Source organism: Amblyraja radiata, chromosome 8 (genome assembly GCF_010909765.2).
Source record: "Amblyraja radiata isolate CabotCenter1 chromosome 8, sAmbRad1.1.pri, whole genome shotgun sequence".
Taxonomy (NCBI): Eukaryota; Metazoa; Chordata; class Chondrichthyes; order Rajiformes; family Rajidae; genus Amblyraja; species Amblyraja radiata.
The window spans coordinates 68487942-68504359 of record NC_045963.1 but is presented as its reverse complement, the minus strand read 5'-3'; the positions used below and the strand labels follow the sequence as shown (position 1 = coordinate 68504359).

The 16418-nt window shown below is 42.6% G+C and overlaps 1 protein-coding gene across 2 annotated transcripts; it reads right to left on the bottom strand.

Moving 5' to 3' along the window:
• Positions 1 to 266: 266 nt before the first annotated feature.
• On the bottom strand, positions 267 to 16416 carry taf5l (TATA-box binding protein associated factor 5 like). Of its 2 annotated transcripts, none has more exons than XM_033026179.1 (5): positions 16321 to 16416; positions 15767 to 15911; positions 13686 to 13790; positions 9387 to 10111; positions 267 to 1770 (listed from the first exon to the last, which is right to left on the bottom strand). In XM_033026179.1, the coding sequence occupies exons 2-5, from the start codon at positions 15906 to 15908 to the stop codon at positions 979 to 981; spliced, it is 1764 nt and encodes a 587-aa protein (XP_032882070.1). In that variant the 5' UTR covers positions 15909 to 15911; positions 16321 to 16416; the 3' UTR covers positions 267 to 978. The 2 variants fall into 2 exon arrangements, with proteins under 2 accessions (XP_032882070.1, XP_032882069.1); XM_033026178.1 differs by having other exon boundaries at positions 16176 to 16410.
• Positions 16417 to 16418: the final 2 nt, after the last annotated feature.

Below are 16418 nucleotides of genomic sequence, written 5' to 3'. Positions count from 1 at the left end.
TGCAGCCATAGTTTCTGGTGAATAGCAAATCCTATGCTATAGCTAAATGAGAAACTCCGATGATCCTGTTATTAAAATCACAACAAGGTGATTAGAATGTCTCTTTGGAGATAGTTTCTGCTTGGTGTCCACAGCATGAATATTACTTGCCCACTATCAGTTCATAGTGAATTTTGTCTGGATCTTGGAATCTTTTGACTATAAATAGAAGTCTTGTTGATTGACATTGCATTCTGAAAACAAACTGTACTTAAAGCAAAAAAACATTTATCAGTGTGCAAAACAGACTTTAATTTGCAGTTTGACAATAATGTATATTCATTTTGTCTGGAGATGGAAAGGTTCATTTAATCCCCAAAAGGCCTGAAGTACTTTGCATGATTTTCAAATAACTTTGATTTCCAATACAAGAGATTTCACAGATTACAACATTTGCTGATTAATCGCAATCGAAGCCTGAAAATCCATCAATAGCTGGGCGAGTGGAACAGAAGAACTCAACTGGGAGTTTGTTCGGTTTGACCACAAATAAGTTACATCAAGAACATTCTCGTCACCTTTTGGCTGATTGTACACAAGTGGTATTACCCATTCTATAGCTGTACATCAGCAGCTGACATTGCAAACAAGGGCAGATTCACATCCTAAATGTAATACAAATCTGCAACTTAACCCAGCCTTGTGTTAACCGTGACTTTTGTGCCTGGTCAACCTGAAATTTCAGGGCACCTTGCATAAATATCCACGGGCTGGCAAGAGGAGACATACGAACACTGGCCCCACTATGGTTTTTCCTATCAAAATACTGGGAAAATTGTGCAATAGTTGGTGCACTTGGCTGCAACAAGATGTGATCAATGCAAGCCAGTAGACACACACACATCATATATCTGACTAGGGCTAGCCAGAACAGTGCACTTAAGTCACGGTCTATGTGACTTAATGTGCCAGGAATTGATAAACAATGGAAGTGTTCAGTTATGGTTCTTTTTTCTCTTGTGCAACCCCTGTAACCAACACCAGATTACAGGTCATGAACTGAACACTCAAAAGATTGCTGGTCTGTCCTGTGTATACACCCACCAGCTCATTGGAAGAACCATCCGCCGGTGAATTGGAGTGAGTGTTACGAATATCCCAGACACGGACAGAATTGTCAACGGACGCAGAGACAATCAGGCTGCTATCTGGACTAAACGCAAGGCTAGTTATGTTGTCGGTGTGTCCTCTCAGCTCTTTGAATAAATTACCCGATGCAAGATCCCAGAGTTTCAGTCGCTGATCTTCACCTGCTGAAGCCAAGTACTTGCCGTTCGGAGAAAAGGCCAATGCTAGCACGGGGCCACGATGTCCCGTGAAGAGACGAACGGTGTTCCCTTGCTGAGTACTCCACAGCCGCACAGTTTTATCTATCGAGCCCGTGGCCACATAATTAGAGTTTGGATGAAACTTTACACAGTCCACATCTGCTAAGTGACCTGCGTAAATGCGTAGTGGGTACGTTCTTTCAAGTGCCCAAAGTCTTGCTGTCCGGTCATGCGATCCACTCACAAAGTAAAGGCTCAGGGGACTAACATCAATGTCCCAGACCGGATAAGCATGACCTTGATACAAACCAGTGTTTTTAAAACTGCACAAATCCCAATATCGGACTGTCATGTCTTCCGAACAGGAGAGAAGTCCTGAATTATCCGAGAGAAACTTGGTGGCGTACACAGGCCCACAGTGCCCTCTTAGGATCTTCATTTCGCTGCCCACATCATCTACCACCTGCATTAAAGACAGGCAAAAGCAAAAAATAACTAACAAGATCACACAAGTTCAACATTGAAATTCAATTCCTCATGCTTGCAAAGATTAAAAGTATTTTTTTTTTAAATCTTCTAAAGGCTTTTATTTTGTGATTATATAGAGATCATGCTTCTCTCTTGTATACTTGTTAATAATGGGGATAGGCTTAAGGCCACATAACTTATCCAAACCAAACTGCAACCGTACAATAGAGAAATTGAATGCAGCCAGGCACAGGTGTGCTTGAAATGATATGACACAACATCGGACGTATACCATTCTGTCACAGTGCTATAGAAACAGAGGGCAGAGACCAGGATACACACCCACTGTAGCCTCTTCAAGCAGGGGGCATTCAGAGGGTGGAGGTAGAGACTGAAAGGTGATAAGTGCAGACACACAAGGGAAGGAAGGTGATCAGGGTACCAAATAAAGTAGGGATCAGATGGAACTGGAGGTGGGCGAAGAAATAGGAGTAAACATCGCCTGCAGTTTCAGAAGAAAGTGTCGAGCAATGGAGGGGGGGGGGGGGGGGAGAAGATGAGTGAACCAGAGAGTCAGAGTCAGCAGTCCCTACACAAGGCAGAAAGGGGTGGGGTAGGGAAGATGTGACTGTTGGTGGGATCTCATTACACCTGGCAGAAATAAGGCAGGATATTATGCTGGACATGGAAGCTGACAACGTGAAAGTAAAAGACCAAGAAACTCTCTTCAGTTTGCTGCAGAAGAGGGCATAAGAGCAGAAGGGGAACAGATGAAATGCGAGTGAGGGGTCCGTCAACCACAGTAGCCTGACCAGAGATCCCCTCTGCTGTTTTTATTTGTTTCAGTTTACAGCATCTGCAGTCTCATGTGTTGGCAATCTAAAAGAGTTCTCTCAGGTGGCTGCAAAAGATTCCAAGATACTATTTTTAAAAAGGACATAGAAACATAGAAATTAGGTGCAGGAGTAGGCCATTCGGCCCTTCGAGCCTGCACCGCCATTCAATATGATCATGGCTGATCATCCAACTCAGTATCCCGTACCTGCCTTCTCTCCATACCCTCTGATCCCCTTAGCCACAAGGGCCACATCTAACTCCCTCTTAAATATAGCCAATGAACTGGCCTCGACTACCCTCTGTGGCAGAGAGTTCCAGAGATTCACCACTCTCTGTGTGAAAAAAGTTCTTCTCATCTCGGTTTTAAAGGATTTCCCCCTTATCCTTAAGCTGTGACCCCTTGTCCTGGACTTCCCCAACATCGGGAGCAATCTTCCTGCATCTAGCCTGTCCAACCCCTTAAGAATTTTGTAAGTTTCTATAAGATCCCCTCTCAATCTCCTAAATTCTAGAGAGTATAAACCAAGTTTATCCAGTCTTTCTTCATAAGACAGTCCTGACATCCCAGGAATCAGTCTGGTGAACCTTCTCTGCACTCCCTCTATGGCAATAATGTCCTTCCTCAGATTTGGAGACCAAAACTGTACGCAATACTCCAGGTGTGGTCTCACCAAGACCCTGTACAACTGCAGTAGAACCTCCCTGCTCCTATACTCAAATCCTTTTGCTATGAAAGCTAACATACCATTCGCTTTCTTCACTGCCTGCTGCACCTGCATGCCTACTTTCAATGACTGGTGTACCATGACACCCAGGTCTCGCTGCATCTCCCCTTTTCCTAGTCGGCCACCATTTAGATAATAGTCTGCTTTCCTGTTTTTGCCACCAAAATGGATAACCTCACATTTATCCACATTATACTGCATCAGCCAAACATTTGCCCACTCACCCAGCCTATCCAAGTCACCTTGCAGTCTCCTAGCATCCTCCTCACAGCTAACACTGCCCCCCAGCTTAGTGTCATCCGCAAACTTGGAGATATTGCCTTCAATTCCCTCATCCAGATCATTAATATATATTGTAAATAGCTGGGGTCCCAGCACTGAGCCTTGCGGTACCCCACTAGTCACTGCCTGCCATTGTGAAAAGGACCCGTTTACTCCTACTCTTTGCTTCCTGTTTGCCAGCCAGTTCTCTATCCACATCAATACTGAACCCCCAATGCCGTGTGCTTTAAGTTTGTATACTAATCTCTTATGTGGGATCTTGTCGAAAGCCTTCTGGAAGTCCAGATACCCCACATCCACTGGTTCTCCCCTATCCACGCTACTAGTTACATCCTCGAAGAATTCTATAAGATTCGTCAGACATGATTTACCTTTTGTAAATCCATGCTGACTTTGTCCAATGATTTCACCACTTTCCAAATGTGCTGCTATCCCATCTTTAATAACTGACTCTAGCAGTTTCCCCACTACCGATGTTAGACTAACTGGTCTGTAATTCCCCGTTTTCTCTCTCCCTCCCTTCTTAAAAAGTGGGGTTACGTTTGCTACCCGCCAATCCTCAGGAACTACTCCAGAATCTAAAGAGTTTTGAAAGATTATTACTAATGCATCCACTATTTCTGGAGCTACTTCCTTAAGTACTCTGGGATGCAGCCTATCTGGCCCTGGGGATTTATCGGCCTTTAATCCATTCAATTTACCCAACACCACTTCCCGGCTAACCTGGATTTCACTCAATTCCTCCAACTCCTTTGACCCACGGTCCCCTGCTATTTCCGGCAGATTATTTATGTCTTCCTTAGTGAAGCCGGAACCAAAGTAGTTATTCAATTGGTCCGCCATATCCTTGTTCCCCATGATCAACTCACCTGTTTCTGACTGCAAGGGACCTACATTTGTTTTAACTAATCTCTTTCTTTTCACATATCTATAAAAACTTTTGCAGTCAGTTTTTATAGTTCCCTGCCAGTTTTCTTTCATAATCTATTTTTCCTTTCCTAATTAAGCCCTTTGTCCTCCTCTGCTGGTCTCTGAATTTCTCCCAGTCCTCCGGTATGCTGCTTTTTCTGGCTAATTTGTACGCATCATCCTTCGCTTTGATACTATCCCTGATTTCCCTTGTTATCCACGGATGCACTACCTTCCCTGATTTATTCTTTTGCCAAACTGGGATGAACAATTTTTGTAGTTCATCCATGCAGTCTTTAAATGTCTTCCATTGCATATCCACCGTCAACCATTTTAGAATTAATTGCCAGTTAATCTTGGCCAATTCACGTCTCATACCCTCAAAGTTACCTTTCTTTAAGTTCAGAACCATTGTTTCTGAATTAACAATGTCACTCTCCATCCTAATGAAGAACTCAACCATATTATGGTCACTCTTGCCCAAGGGGGCACGTACAACAAGACTGCTAACTAACCCTTCCTCATTACTCAATACCCAGTCTAAAATAGCCTGCTCTCTCGTTGGTTCCTCTACATGTTGATTTAGATAACTATCCCGCATACATTCCAAGAAATCCTCTTCCTCAGCACCCCTGCCAATTTGATTCACCCAATCTATATGTAGATTGAAGTCACCCATTATAACGGTTTTGCCTTTGTCGCACGCATTTCTAATTTCCTGTTTGATACCATCTCCAACTTCACTACTACTGTTAGGTGGCCTGTACACCAGCGTTTTCTGCCCCTTAGTGTTTCACGAGAGGTTATGCCCAGTTTCCAGGTCAACATTAATTCCATAGCAAATCATAGGGTCATCATTGCAGGTCGTAGAAGTTGGCAAATAGTGCATCATATACCGAAGGCAATGACCACCTTTCAGCTCTATAAAGACACTGTAGAGCAGCTAAATTAATTTTGATAAGGCAGGAGCAATGCAAGGCTATGTACCTCTTGACAGCTGTTACTGATCCAAAAGTGATATTACAAAGTTAAGCTAATACACTCTTGTCCATTTCAAATATACTTTGCATTTCAGGCAGCATCTGTGGGGAAGGTAGGATAAACTATTCTGGTAGCTGTGTATCAATCTGAAAGGTGCAACTCCATATTGTTCTCTCCAGTAGAAAGCAGTTGCATGTATAACTTTATTTTGTACACCAGTAAATATGCTGTCACTATTAGGATGTTGTGTCAAAACTGAGGAAAGTAAGGGCCGAGTGGAAAACTGGTGACGGATTGCAAAAATAAACAATTCCTTGCACAGCCTTCAAGCTTTCAAAGCTCATAGCAGATGTCATCTACTCACTAATGCAAGGCTGTTAAGAGGTAGATGAAAGCTGAAATCGAGCCAGTGTATGTCACACAACAAGAACAGCATAAGTGAATTATTTACAGCTTCAAGTGATCAGGTTATGGATTGGAATCTTCAGTGAACTAAATGCCTGGAATGTCACACCAATGCTAAAAACAGTAGGTGTCAGGAATCAAAGATCTGTTGTGACAAGGAAAAGACCATTGGGCCCATCAAGATTATGCTTATTACAAGGGAAAGAACCCCTTCCACCCTTTCCCCCTAGCACTGCCTGCTTTCCCAACTGCTTTTGCATTCTGCCTGTTGAAGGCACTTGTTTCACCATTCTTGCAGGCAATGAATTGCAAATCTTAACCACAGACTACAAAATGTTTTCCTTCTCCAGCACAGCGGTGCAGTGTTAGAGTTGCTACCTTACAGGGCTAGAAATCCGGGTTCAATCCTGACTATGGGTGCTGTCTGTACGGAGTTTGTACGTTTCCCCCGCGTGGGTGGGTAGGTTTTCTCCGGCTCCCCAGTTTCCTCACACACTCCTAAGACTTACAGGTTTGTCGGTGAATTGGCTTCAGTGAAGATTGTAAATTGTCCCTAGTGTGTAAGATTGTGTTAGTGCTAATACGGGGATCGCTGGTAGGCGCGGACCCGGTAGGCCTAAGGGTATGTTTCCGCGCTGTGTCTCTAAACTAAACACACCCTCCCCAATGTATCATTTGCCAACATTTTAAATCAGTTTCCTGGTTTTTGAACCATCACTTTAGCTGACAATGGGAACATGATCACAGCAGGAGCTGTAGTAGCATCTTCATTTTAAATATGTATCCATGCTGAAGAAAAACGTGTTACTACCCATTATTTTACCACTGGCCTTGTGTTAGCATGCAAAGTCCGCATCTGGCTCAGACACCAAGTGAGCACAAGAGACTGAGATGTGGTATTTGGAACAATGTGTACTAGAACAAGGGGTTACCTAAAATAAATGGCATTCTCATGAGGTTCTTTCAACTCCTCTGAAGAATTCTAAGAAACCTGCTCCTTTGGTGTGGACTCGGTGGGGCCATCACTAGATGTGAGTCCCTAATTGGCCCTGAATTGAGAAGGCAGTTGAGTCATGAAACATTGATCAGAGCAAATTTCCTTTCTGAAGAAAATTAGATAACCAGATGGGTTTTTAATGACAATCATTATTTTTGTGGTTATTGTTTTACCGATTTTTTAAAATTCTAAATCACGTGAATTTCAATCCATCAACTGCCACAGCGAGTTTGAACTTGTTTTCATGGATCAAAGGTTCAGAACTTTGTATGCTCATATTGTAACTTAACCCCAACACTGCCAAATTATTCCGTAAATTATTTTTCAGCCCACCCACTTTCTGGCTATCACGCTTGACTTCTGCACCTCTGTCTCCCTCCTAACGCTGTTAGCTTTGCCTCCCTCTCCATCTTCTGCCTCACGTGTCTTCCTCAATTCACAGAACTTCTCTTCAAAATTGTGCTGCTAGGTCGTTTGCATGGCTGAGAGGGCAGACAGGAGCTCAATTTAAGACAATATATAGAGCATAACTTCCATTTCAAAAGTACCGTCAAAGCTCATAGCAGATGAGTCCACGAAGATAATACTGCTCTACTAGTGGTAACCATAAATGACAACTCTCCCCCGACTCCTTCCACTCATATCCCTCCTCCCACCTTTACATTTCACCACTCCTCTCCTTATCTGACACCCCTTTGTCTCCATTTCACCTCTAGGTTCTGTCACTACCTCCAGCCATCTGCTAATCATTCCTTCTCACCCTTTTCCACCCATCACCTGCCAGATTTTGCCCCACCACTACATCTCTTAATCAGTTTTCTTCCCCCATCAGTCTGAAGAAGAATCGTGATTCTAAACGTTGTTTGTTCAATTCCCTCCACAGCTGCTGCCAGACCCACTGAGTTTTTCAGACTGTTTGGTTTTTGCTCAAGATTGCTGCATCAGCAGTTTCTTAACTCTGCATATTTGACCATATTGTTCTGGGTCCAGAAGACATGGTTTCTCTTCACTGTACCTTAATATTAGTCATCTTAATTAACCACCAAATTTTTCAGAACATTGACAAAACAATGTGCTGAAGAATTCAGCCAGTTAGACAGCATCTGTGGAAAGTGAAATCAGTTAATGTTTCAGGTTGAAGTTCCTTCAGCACAACTGAGAAAGTGAGACGGAGAAAGCAAGTTTATCTAAGTAACAGCAAAGGTGAGGGAGGGCAATATACCTCATGGTTGATGGAGGGCAATCAACAATTGGGTGAAATGATAAGGCAGTCATTGACAGTTAAGCTTCTTTGTGTAACGTGTTAACTTTGTATAAACTGGTGTACTGGGACATGCTGAGCAGGCCAGAATATAAAGGGGAGGGGATGTAGGTGGCTGGCATGTATAAATGCCCAAACCTGATGCAAACAGAAAGAAAGAGCAAGTTATCAGAAGTTGAAGAATTCAATTATCAAGTCCCGAAGGTTGCAATGTGCCCAGATGAAAAATGAAGGATTGCTTCATCAATTTAAATTGAGTCTTTTTTGTATTAGATTCCAACATCTACCATTTCATTTGTTTACCAAATTAATCTACCATACACAATTTATCAATATAATCTGCACTCGTAGCTTAATCTTTAACCTGGTGAATTTATCCTGCATTCCCAAGGTGTGCCGTTCCATCCTTTTTGCATCCCAGTCTGCGATGACATGAGGGCCGACAATACAACAGATTAAAACAATTTTGTGACTTCACTAGGTTTTAGCACCCTCTGAACATAGATCCCCAATTATCCTGCTCCTTTACAGATCCCAGCTTTTCATTAGTTAGAAAATATTCTGACCTCTTACCAAATAAAAATCCAAACTTGATGCATTGGACTTCTCATTGTACTTGTCACAGTTTTGCTCGATCAAGTTGTCCCTTCTGTCAGCACTCTGCCCCTAACTGCACTGTTTTTACGACACACAATTCAATCCTGTACCAAATTCAGATATGTATTTAATTTAACATCGCCTATCCATTTTCTCCAGAGATGCTGCCTGACATGCTGATTTACTATGTATTTTGTGTCTATCTCAGATGTATATTCCCCCTATTCCTTCACAATAAGCAAAGTGAGGCGAGGTGCAACATTAACCCTGGAGTAGTCTTAGGGGAGCATATATGAAATGGATTAATGGCTAAGTTACTACAAAGAACTGTTTTACTGATTGGCACCGTCGTCAGGAGTGGAGGGATGTCAGTTTTCAAAGCAAGGAGTTGGATACAAGACCTTATGAAAGATCTTGACCTGAAACGTCGCTTATTTCCTTTGCTCCATAGATGCTGCCTCACCCGCTGAGTTTCTCCAAGACCTTATGGAGATAGGTTAAGACAGATCAGGTGATAAGTCTGATATATTTTGCCTAGTACATTGTTCACCAACTTGATACTAACAGTTGGATTTAGCCCATGTCTGTCACACTAACTAGACAAGGTAGATTCATACCTCATTATCCACGATATCACAGGCAAGGTTGATTCGAGAAACATCCACCTGCTGTGGCCCAAATTTAAGTTTCTTCGACCGCAAACTCCAGAGTTTTATACAAGAATTGTCAAAGCCGGCACTGAGCAGTTTATTGTCGGGTGAAATTTCCGCAGTATTGAGCAACTGGTCCGTGTTGTAGAAAGCGTAAAAACAAATTGTTGTGAGAGAGGGCGGCCCATCCTTTACTTGTTTTATACTGTCCTGCAACATCTCTAGTGCCGCTTCATTCTGCAAAATGGTGGTGGGAATCTCTGACGGCTCCAAGCCCACTCCATCACTTCGCGATTGGGATCCGACACTGTAAAGCTGATAGCCAGTCTGCTGAGAACACTGCACTTCCAAGTGAATATGCGAGGCTAGAACCTTGCATAGAGTACTATTATTGTCACTCTGGAGGTAGCGGAGGAGATAGTTGTAACTTTCTTCAGTAAAGCTAACAACATACTTGTTTTCGATCAGAATACGCAGCTTAGAGTTTGAATAAATATCCTGGCTGTTCAGAGTACTCCGCAGCTGTTCCATAATGTCCTTTTGATCTGTGTTTTGTAGGAACATTCCATGGAAGCGACTGTAGAAGCTGTCCGCTGCACTCTTCAAACCACTGTGTACCATGTCAAGATGGAGGTAGACAAATAAAGGGTAGAGCAGTTGTTTCACTTCTCGGCTGTACTTTGATTCTGTATCTGGAATAAAAAAAGTGATAGTGAGGGAATGAACTCGGGAGCTTCCACACCCTTCCCCATACTCCATGTGTGCAGTACTCACGGGCGGTTCACAAACCTTATGAGCCAAAACTAATTTATCAGTGCACATAAATAATGAACACTAATTCCATGAAGATATACACAGAACCGTTGCATTCCCTCCCTCTCCACCCTTCCCCCACCCTAGTCATCTTGCTAGTTTCACAGTTCCTATCCCTTCATTATCACAGCCAAAGATGGACCATTGTGAGCTCCACCTTTCCAGACTCATCGGTGCTGGCTCTGATTTGTTCTGTAGCTTGTCATCCCTCTAGTTGGCTTGTCCCCTGACTCTCAGTCTGAAGAAGGGTCTCCATCCTAAACATCGCCTATTCCTTTTCTCTAGAATGCTGCCTGACCACCAGCTGAGTTGCTCCAGCATTTTGTGTCTATCCAAGGTATACACAGAACATAGTCAGCATCCATTGGTTTTTCCAAAATTACAAAAAATACCACGTGCCAAGCTTTGAGTTTATTAAAATTTGACAGGGCAATCTGGAGCAGATAAGGCATCTACAAAACAAATTTTAGTTTCCTTACTATTCAACTGCGACAACAAAACAAAATTATGTCCTGGATCACAAGTAAAAAATAAGCTAAAAATACCTGTAATATATTAAGATCGTGTGATAGGAGAAGAATTAGGCCATTCGGCCCATCAAGTCTACTCCACCAATCAATCATGGCTGATCTATCTCTCCCCCCTAACCCCATTCTCCTGCCTTCTCCCCATAACCTCTGACACTCCTACTAATCAAGAATCTATCTATCTCTGCTTTAAATATATCCACTGAATTTGCCTCCATAGCCTTTTGTAGGAAAAAATCCAGATTCACCACCTTCTGACTAAAGAAATTCCTCCTCATCTTCTTCGTAAAAGAACGTCCTTTAATTCTGAGGTTATGACCTCTAGTCCTAGACTCTCCCACGAGTCATCGTCTCCACTTATGGCACCATTTAACTTATGGTACAGATGGTGGCCATTCAATCTATTGAGTACATACCAGCTCGGAGGGAGTAATAATATTAGTTTTATTTCCCTGTAGTCCAGCAATTTATTCTCTCTTACACATGCCCATCAACTCTCCTTTGATCAGGCGTACCATTGCCCTAAACTAATGTACAATAGTCAATCTACCAGCAGTCTTTGGTCTATTGGACGAAACCCCAAAGAAACCAGACACAAAGAGCAAGCAACTCACCATGTCAGGCAAGATCTCTGGAGAAAAGGAGTAAGTGACGTTTTGGGTCAAGACCGTTTTTGGTGTGAAGAATGGTCTCGACCCGAAACGTCACCTATTCCTTTTCTCCAGAGATGCTGCCTGACCCGCTGAGTTACTCCATATTTTTGTGTCCGTCTTCAGTTTAAACCAGCTTCTGCCATTCCTCCCTACACTAAGAACTGGAACTCTGGATGGACAACACTTGGGATTGGCAGCGCTCCAGGGACCTTTGATACTTACTGCACCGCCCCAACACCCTTCAAGATTGAGATGGGTGTTACTTATACGCTGTATATATCATTATCATTCCTTAAGCGAATAATAATATCATAGATGAAAAAGTTGTATGATATATCTTGTTCACTTTTATCTTTTCATTTTATCTATATTATGCCTTCCTAATGGACACCAGCAAAACCATCTTGGTTTGGCAATATGGTCGATATGGAAGTTGGGCCAAAGGGCTAATTTCTGTGCTGTACAGCTCTTTCATTTTACATGCTTACTGGTATATAATGGATATTTTAACATAGGCCTTGAGAAAAACTAGAGACATTAAAACTATGGTAGGACCCACAGTCTATCCCATTACTTTCCCAAAGAAAATTAAAAAGGTTGGTCAAGCTAGATATTTCCTTTTTCAATCTATGATGATTAATATAAATGTCAATTTCTAGACGTTCTCCTTGTTTTTCCCTAAGTTGAGATTCCAACTTTTTTCCTGCTTAAACTGCCCAATCTAAAACCCCATGGACCCCATTCTGAAATATGCATTACATTAAGTGTCTGCCTGTCCTCTGACACACTATTTTTTCCTAACCAATTAGTAAATGTACAATGTCTGTGCTATCTCAAACCTAGCAAATGCACGAAACAAAATGTATGATACAATTAATGGAGCAAAGTAATGACTTCTGTCATCTCATCACGACCTGTGATATTGTCCTATTTGTCCCTTTATGGCGCTGCTCCGATCCCAATCTATTTAATATTTAAGTATTCTCTCTATTTTATGTTCCTTGATAATTTTGCCTTCCTTCCTAATTATTTTTGGTAATCTGTTATATTCCCCCTTACCACGCACTCCTCTGCAGCCTGTGTATCTAATGTGTGCTGCTTTCCGTTTCCTCAGTTATTTTAATGTATATGTTGAACGTCACAAATGTTTTGTTCATTCTTTCCTTTAACTAGAACCTTGGCACTCTGCTGAATGCTCTTTTTTGAATGTTTCAATTTTTCTAACAAAAACAATGCTGTATCCCATTTGATCTTGATTTCTATATGCAGTCCTCAAAAATCAGCTCCCAATCTGTTTACTTAATTTTCATCAGACTCATGTTCTTCCCTGTTGCCTTGATGGGTACTGTGGCCATTATTGTTTGGTGCTCCCCCACTTTCTCTTACCTGCTGTGGTTCATTCACTCTCTGGTTTCTTTCTTTAAAATATTGTGTTTTTTTGGACACATCAGTAGTGAATGCAAATTGCAATGTTTTTCTTCACGCACACCTCACCCACTAGGTCCCCTTTTTAAGTCGCAACTCTCAGGGGAGGATAATTTATTTCTTTCAGTTACTTTCTTCTAATTATTTTATTAAAATATTTATTCATGACCTCAATATCTCTCAGATTTAAAACCAATATTTTTGCCCAAACCCAAGACTTGATCTGAACTGGGATGCAATCTTAGCATGTATATACAACCTAACAGGATGCAATCATTAGCACGAGCAATAGGACGGTCAAATCAACTGTCCTGGTGGGACATCTTTTCTTCAGTTTTCAGACAAATACTGAATCACTGCAGGCTGAATTTATATCACATGACAGAATACTTTATGATGTGCTACAAATTTCAGACGAAATAAGCAACCACATACACTCAGAGTGATTTGATTATTTTTATAGCATCTACATAATTTGTGTTTGAATATATTAAGGGTAACAAATTAATAGGTATCTGAGGCGCAACCTTTTCGCTCAGAGGGTGATGGGTATATGGAGCGAGCTGCTAGGGGAGGTAGTTGGGGCAAGTATTATAACAGCATTCAATACTGTTTAATGTATTTAACATTAATGTTTGACGGCTACATGGATAGGAAAGATTGAGGAGGATATGGGATAAATACAGGCAAATTGTACCAGCCTGGTAAGGCATCGTGATTGGCAAGTAGAGGGAATGCATGTACAGGCATGGATGAGTTGGGCTAAAGGGCCATTTCAGTGCAGTATATTTCTGTATGCTTCCCCCCCCCCACCCCCCCTCCCACCTCCACACCATATCCAAACTTACCAAAAAGGAAGACTTTAAGCCTCGCAAACTGTATCTCATATTGATTAGGATCAGCTTGACAGGGAGCTGCAGACACCACATTGGGAGATCCAGACTCTGCCTGAACTGTTTGAAAAAGATACAAATAGAACAAAATGAACACCAAGACCTGGCAGAGGCAGTGAAATCACATCCTAGGCATTTCAAAATAACTGCACTGTACTGACAAGGTTAGTTCAGGAGACATGCTGGTGAAATGGAAATTCCATTAAAACTATTCAATGAATTGTGACAGTAGCAGTTTCATTACATTTGCAGGTAAATATTGCAAATCTCCCAAACACACTATTTTCTGGTAATAAAATTGCATCACCTTGTGACTGTAATGCCACGGATGTATTTTTTACTGTTATTATTTGCTCCTACTGTGAGGCCAACTTACACAACAGGATGTGATAATTATGTACAGTGCCCTCCACAATGTTTGGCACAAAGACCCATCACTTATTTATTTGCCTCTGTACTCCACAATTTAAGAATTATAATAGGAAAAAATTGCATGTAGTTAAAGTGCACATTGTCAGATTTTAATAAAGGCCATTTTTATATATTTCGGTTTCACCATGTAGAAATCACAGCAGTGTTTATACATAGTCCCTCCCATTTTAGGGCACCATAATGTTTGGGACACAGCAGTCATGTAAATGAAAGTAGACAATAGACAATAGGTGCAGGAGTAGGCCATTCGGCCCTTCGAGCAAGCACCACCATTCAATGTGATCATGGCTGATCATCCCCAATCAGTACCCCGTTCCTGCCTTCTCCCCATATCCCCTGACTCCACTATTTTTAAGAGCCCTATCTAGTTCTCTCTTGAAAGCATCCAGAGAACCTGCCTCCACCGCCCTCTGAGGCAGAGAATTCCACAGACTCACCACTCTCTGTGAGAAAAAGTGTTTCCTCGTCTCCGTTCTTAGTGGTTTGCCCCTTATTCTTAACCTGTGGCCCCTGGTTCTGGACTCCCCCAACATCAGGAACATGTTTCCTGCCTCTAGCGTGTCCAAACCCTTAACAATCTTATATGTTTCAATGAGATCTCCTCTCATCCTTCTAAACTGTGTGTACAAGCCCAACTGCTCCATTCTCTCAGCAAGTAGTCATGTTTAGTATTTTTCTTGCATATCCTTTGCATGCAATGACTGCTTGAAGTCTGCAATTCATGGACAGGCTTCTCTGGTGATGCTCTGCCAGCCTATATTACAGCCATCTTTAGCTTATGCTTGTTTTGGGGGCTAGTCCCCCTTCAGCATATAAAAGGCATGCTCAATTGGGTTAAGATCGGGTGATTGACTTCGCCACTCCAGAATTTACCATTTTTTAGCTTTGAAAAATGTCTTTGTTCCTTTTGTTTGGGATCATTGTCTTGCTGTAGAATGCACTGCCGACCAATGAGTTTTGAGGCATTTGTTTGAACTTGAGCAGATAAGATGTGTCTATACACTTCAGAATTCATTATGCTACTTCCTTTTGCTGCCTGCTATAGTCAGCAGAAAGACAATACATGATTACAATCGAGCCATTTACAGTGTATAGATACATGATATGGAAATAAATGTTAGTGCAAGGTAGAGCCAGCAAAGTCCGATCAAGGATTCTTGTGTGATTCACTAAAATCTATTGTAAATATGTCTGCATTGCTGGTAATAATTCAACTACTGGCCAGTTGTAAATGTAGGTAAAATATGTAGGAAGGAACTGTAGATGCTGATTTACACAGAAGATAGACACAAAATGCTGGTGTAACTCAGCCGGACAGACAGCATCTCTGGAGAGAAGGAACAGGCAACGCTTTGATTTTCTCCAGAGATGCCGCCGAGTTACTCCAGCATTTTGTGTCTATCTTTGGTGTAATGTAGGTGGGCAGGAAAACTTGGCACAGGAAAACGTATACACAGGTTCCACAGAAGCAAAACAAACTAGCTATTTCGTCTTGCTTTTTCTTGCGATATTTGATGCAATCTTTGCCAACGAATAGATACTTGATGCTGCCCAATGTCCAAAGTGGTCACATATCAGGTGGGCACAACTTTGTTTTGAGGTACCTGTTAAGTTGGTTGCCATTTCTTCAGCAGTCTGTGTAAACTTCGGTCCTTGCTTCATGGCTCCATCCGACTCCACAAATTGCCTTCTTCTGAGGTAGTGACCAACAGCACCTTGAATCTGTTCTGCGCGTACTCGCTTCATGGTCTACATATGAAAACACGAATAGAAATCAATGTGATGTGTGCAGTATTTATTTGACAATTACAAACCCCGAAGTTCATACAGCTAATCAGGATCATTTAACATTAGGGGGGGAGTGGGGGTAATGGGGTGGGGGGATTGGGGAAAGAGGAGGGAGTGATGGAGCAAGAGGCAGCGTGAGGGTGAAGGAGGAGAGGGGTCGGGCTGCAACTTCTGCTCCGCCGCGCTCCTCGCAGCTTCCGCTCAGGCGGCGGGCCCAGGACTTACTGCATGATGGCCGTTCCCTTCACCGCAGAAATGGTGGTGTCAGGGAGATGATGATGCTGCTGCCGCCTCCGCCGGGCCTGTGTCGTGGGATAGGATGGGGTGAAGTGAACGGGCTGCGGGAAGGCCGAGTCTCGCCTCCGCTCACCACCAGCAGCAGCAGCAGCAGCCGCCGTCTCCTTGGCGCCTGGGCTGGAGCCGCCGGGCCGGGCCGGGCCGCGCGCCCATTGGCCGCGAGCGCGCGGG

Bases quoted from the DNA above. Each gene is read 5' to 3' on its own strand.
- taf5l (XM_033026179.1), bottom strand. From the start codon at position 15,908: ATGAAGCGAGTACGCGCAGAACAGATTCAAGGTGCTGTTGGTCACTAC. The intron at 13,791-15,766 runs GTACCTCAAAAC...TTTTTCAAACAG, and splicing joins AATGGCAACCAACTTAACAG to TTCAGGCAGAGTCTGGATCT. The intron at 10,112-13,685 runs GTAAGTTTGGAT...TTTTTATTCCAG, and splicing joins GCTTAAAGTCTTCCTTTTTG to ATACAGAATCAAAGTACAGC.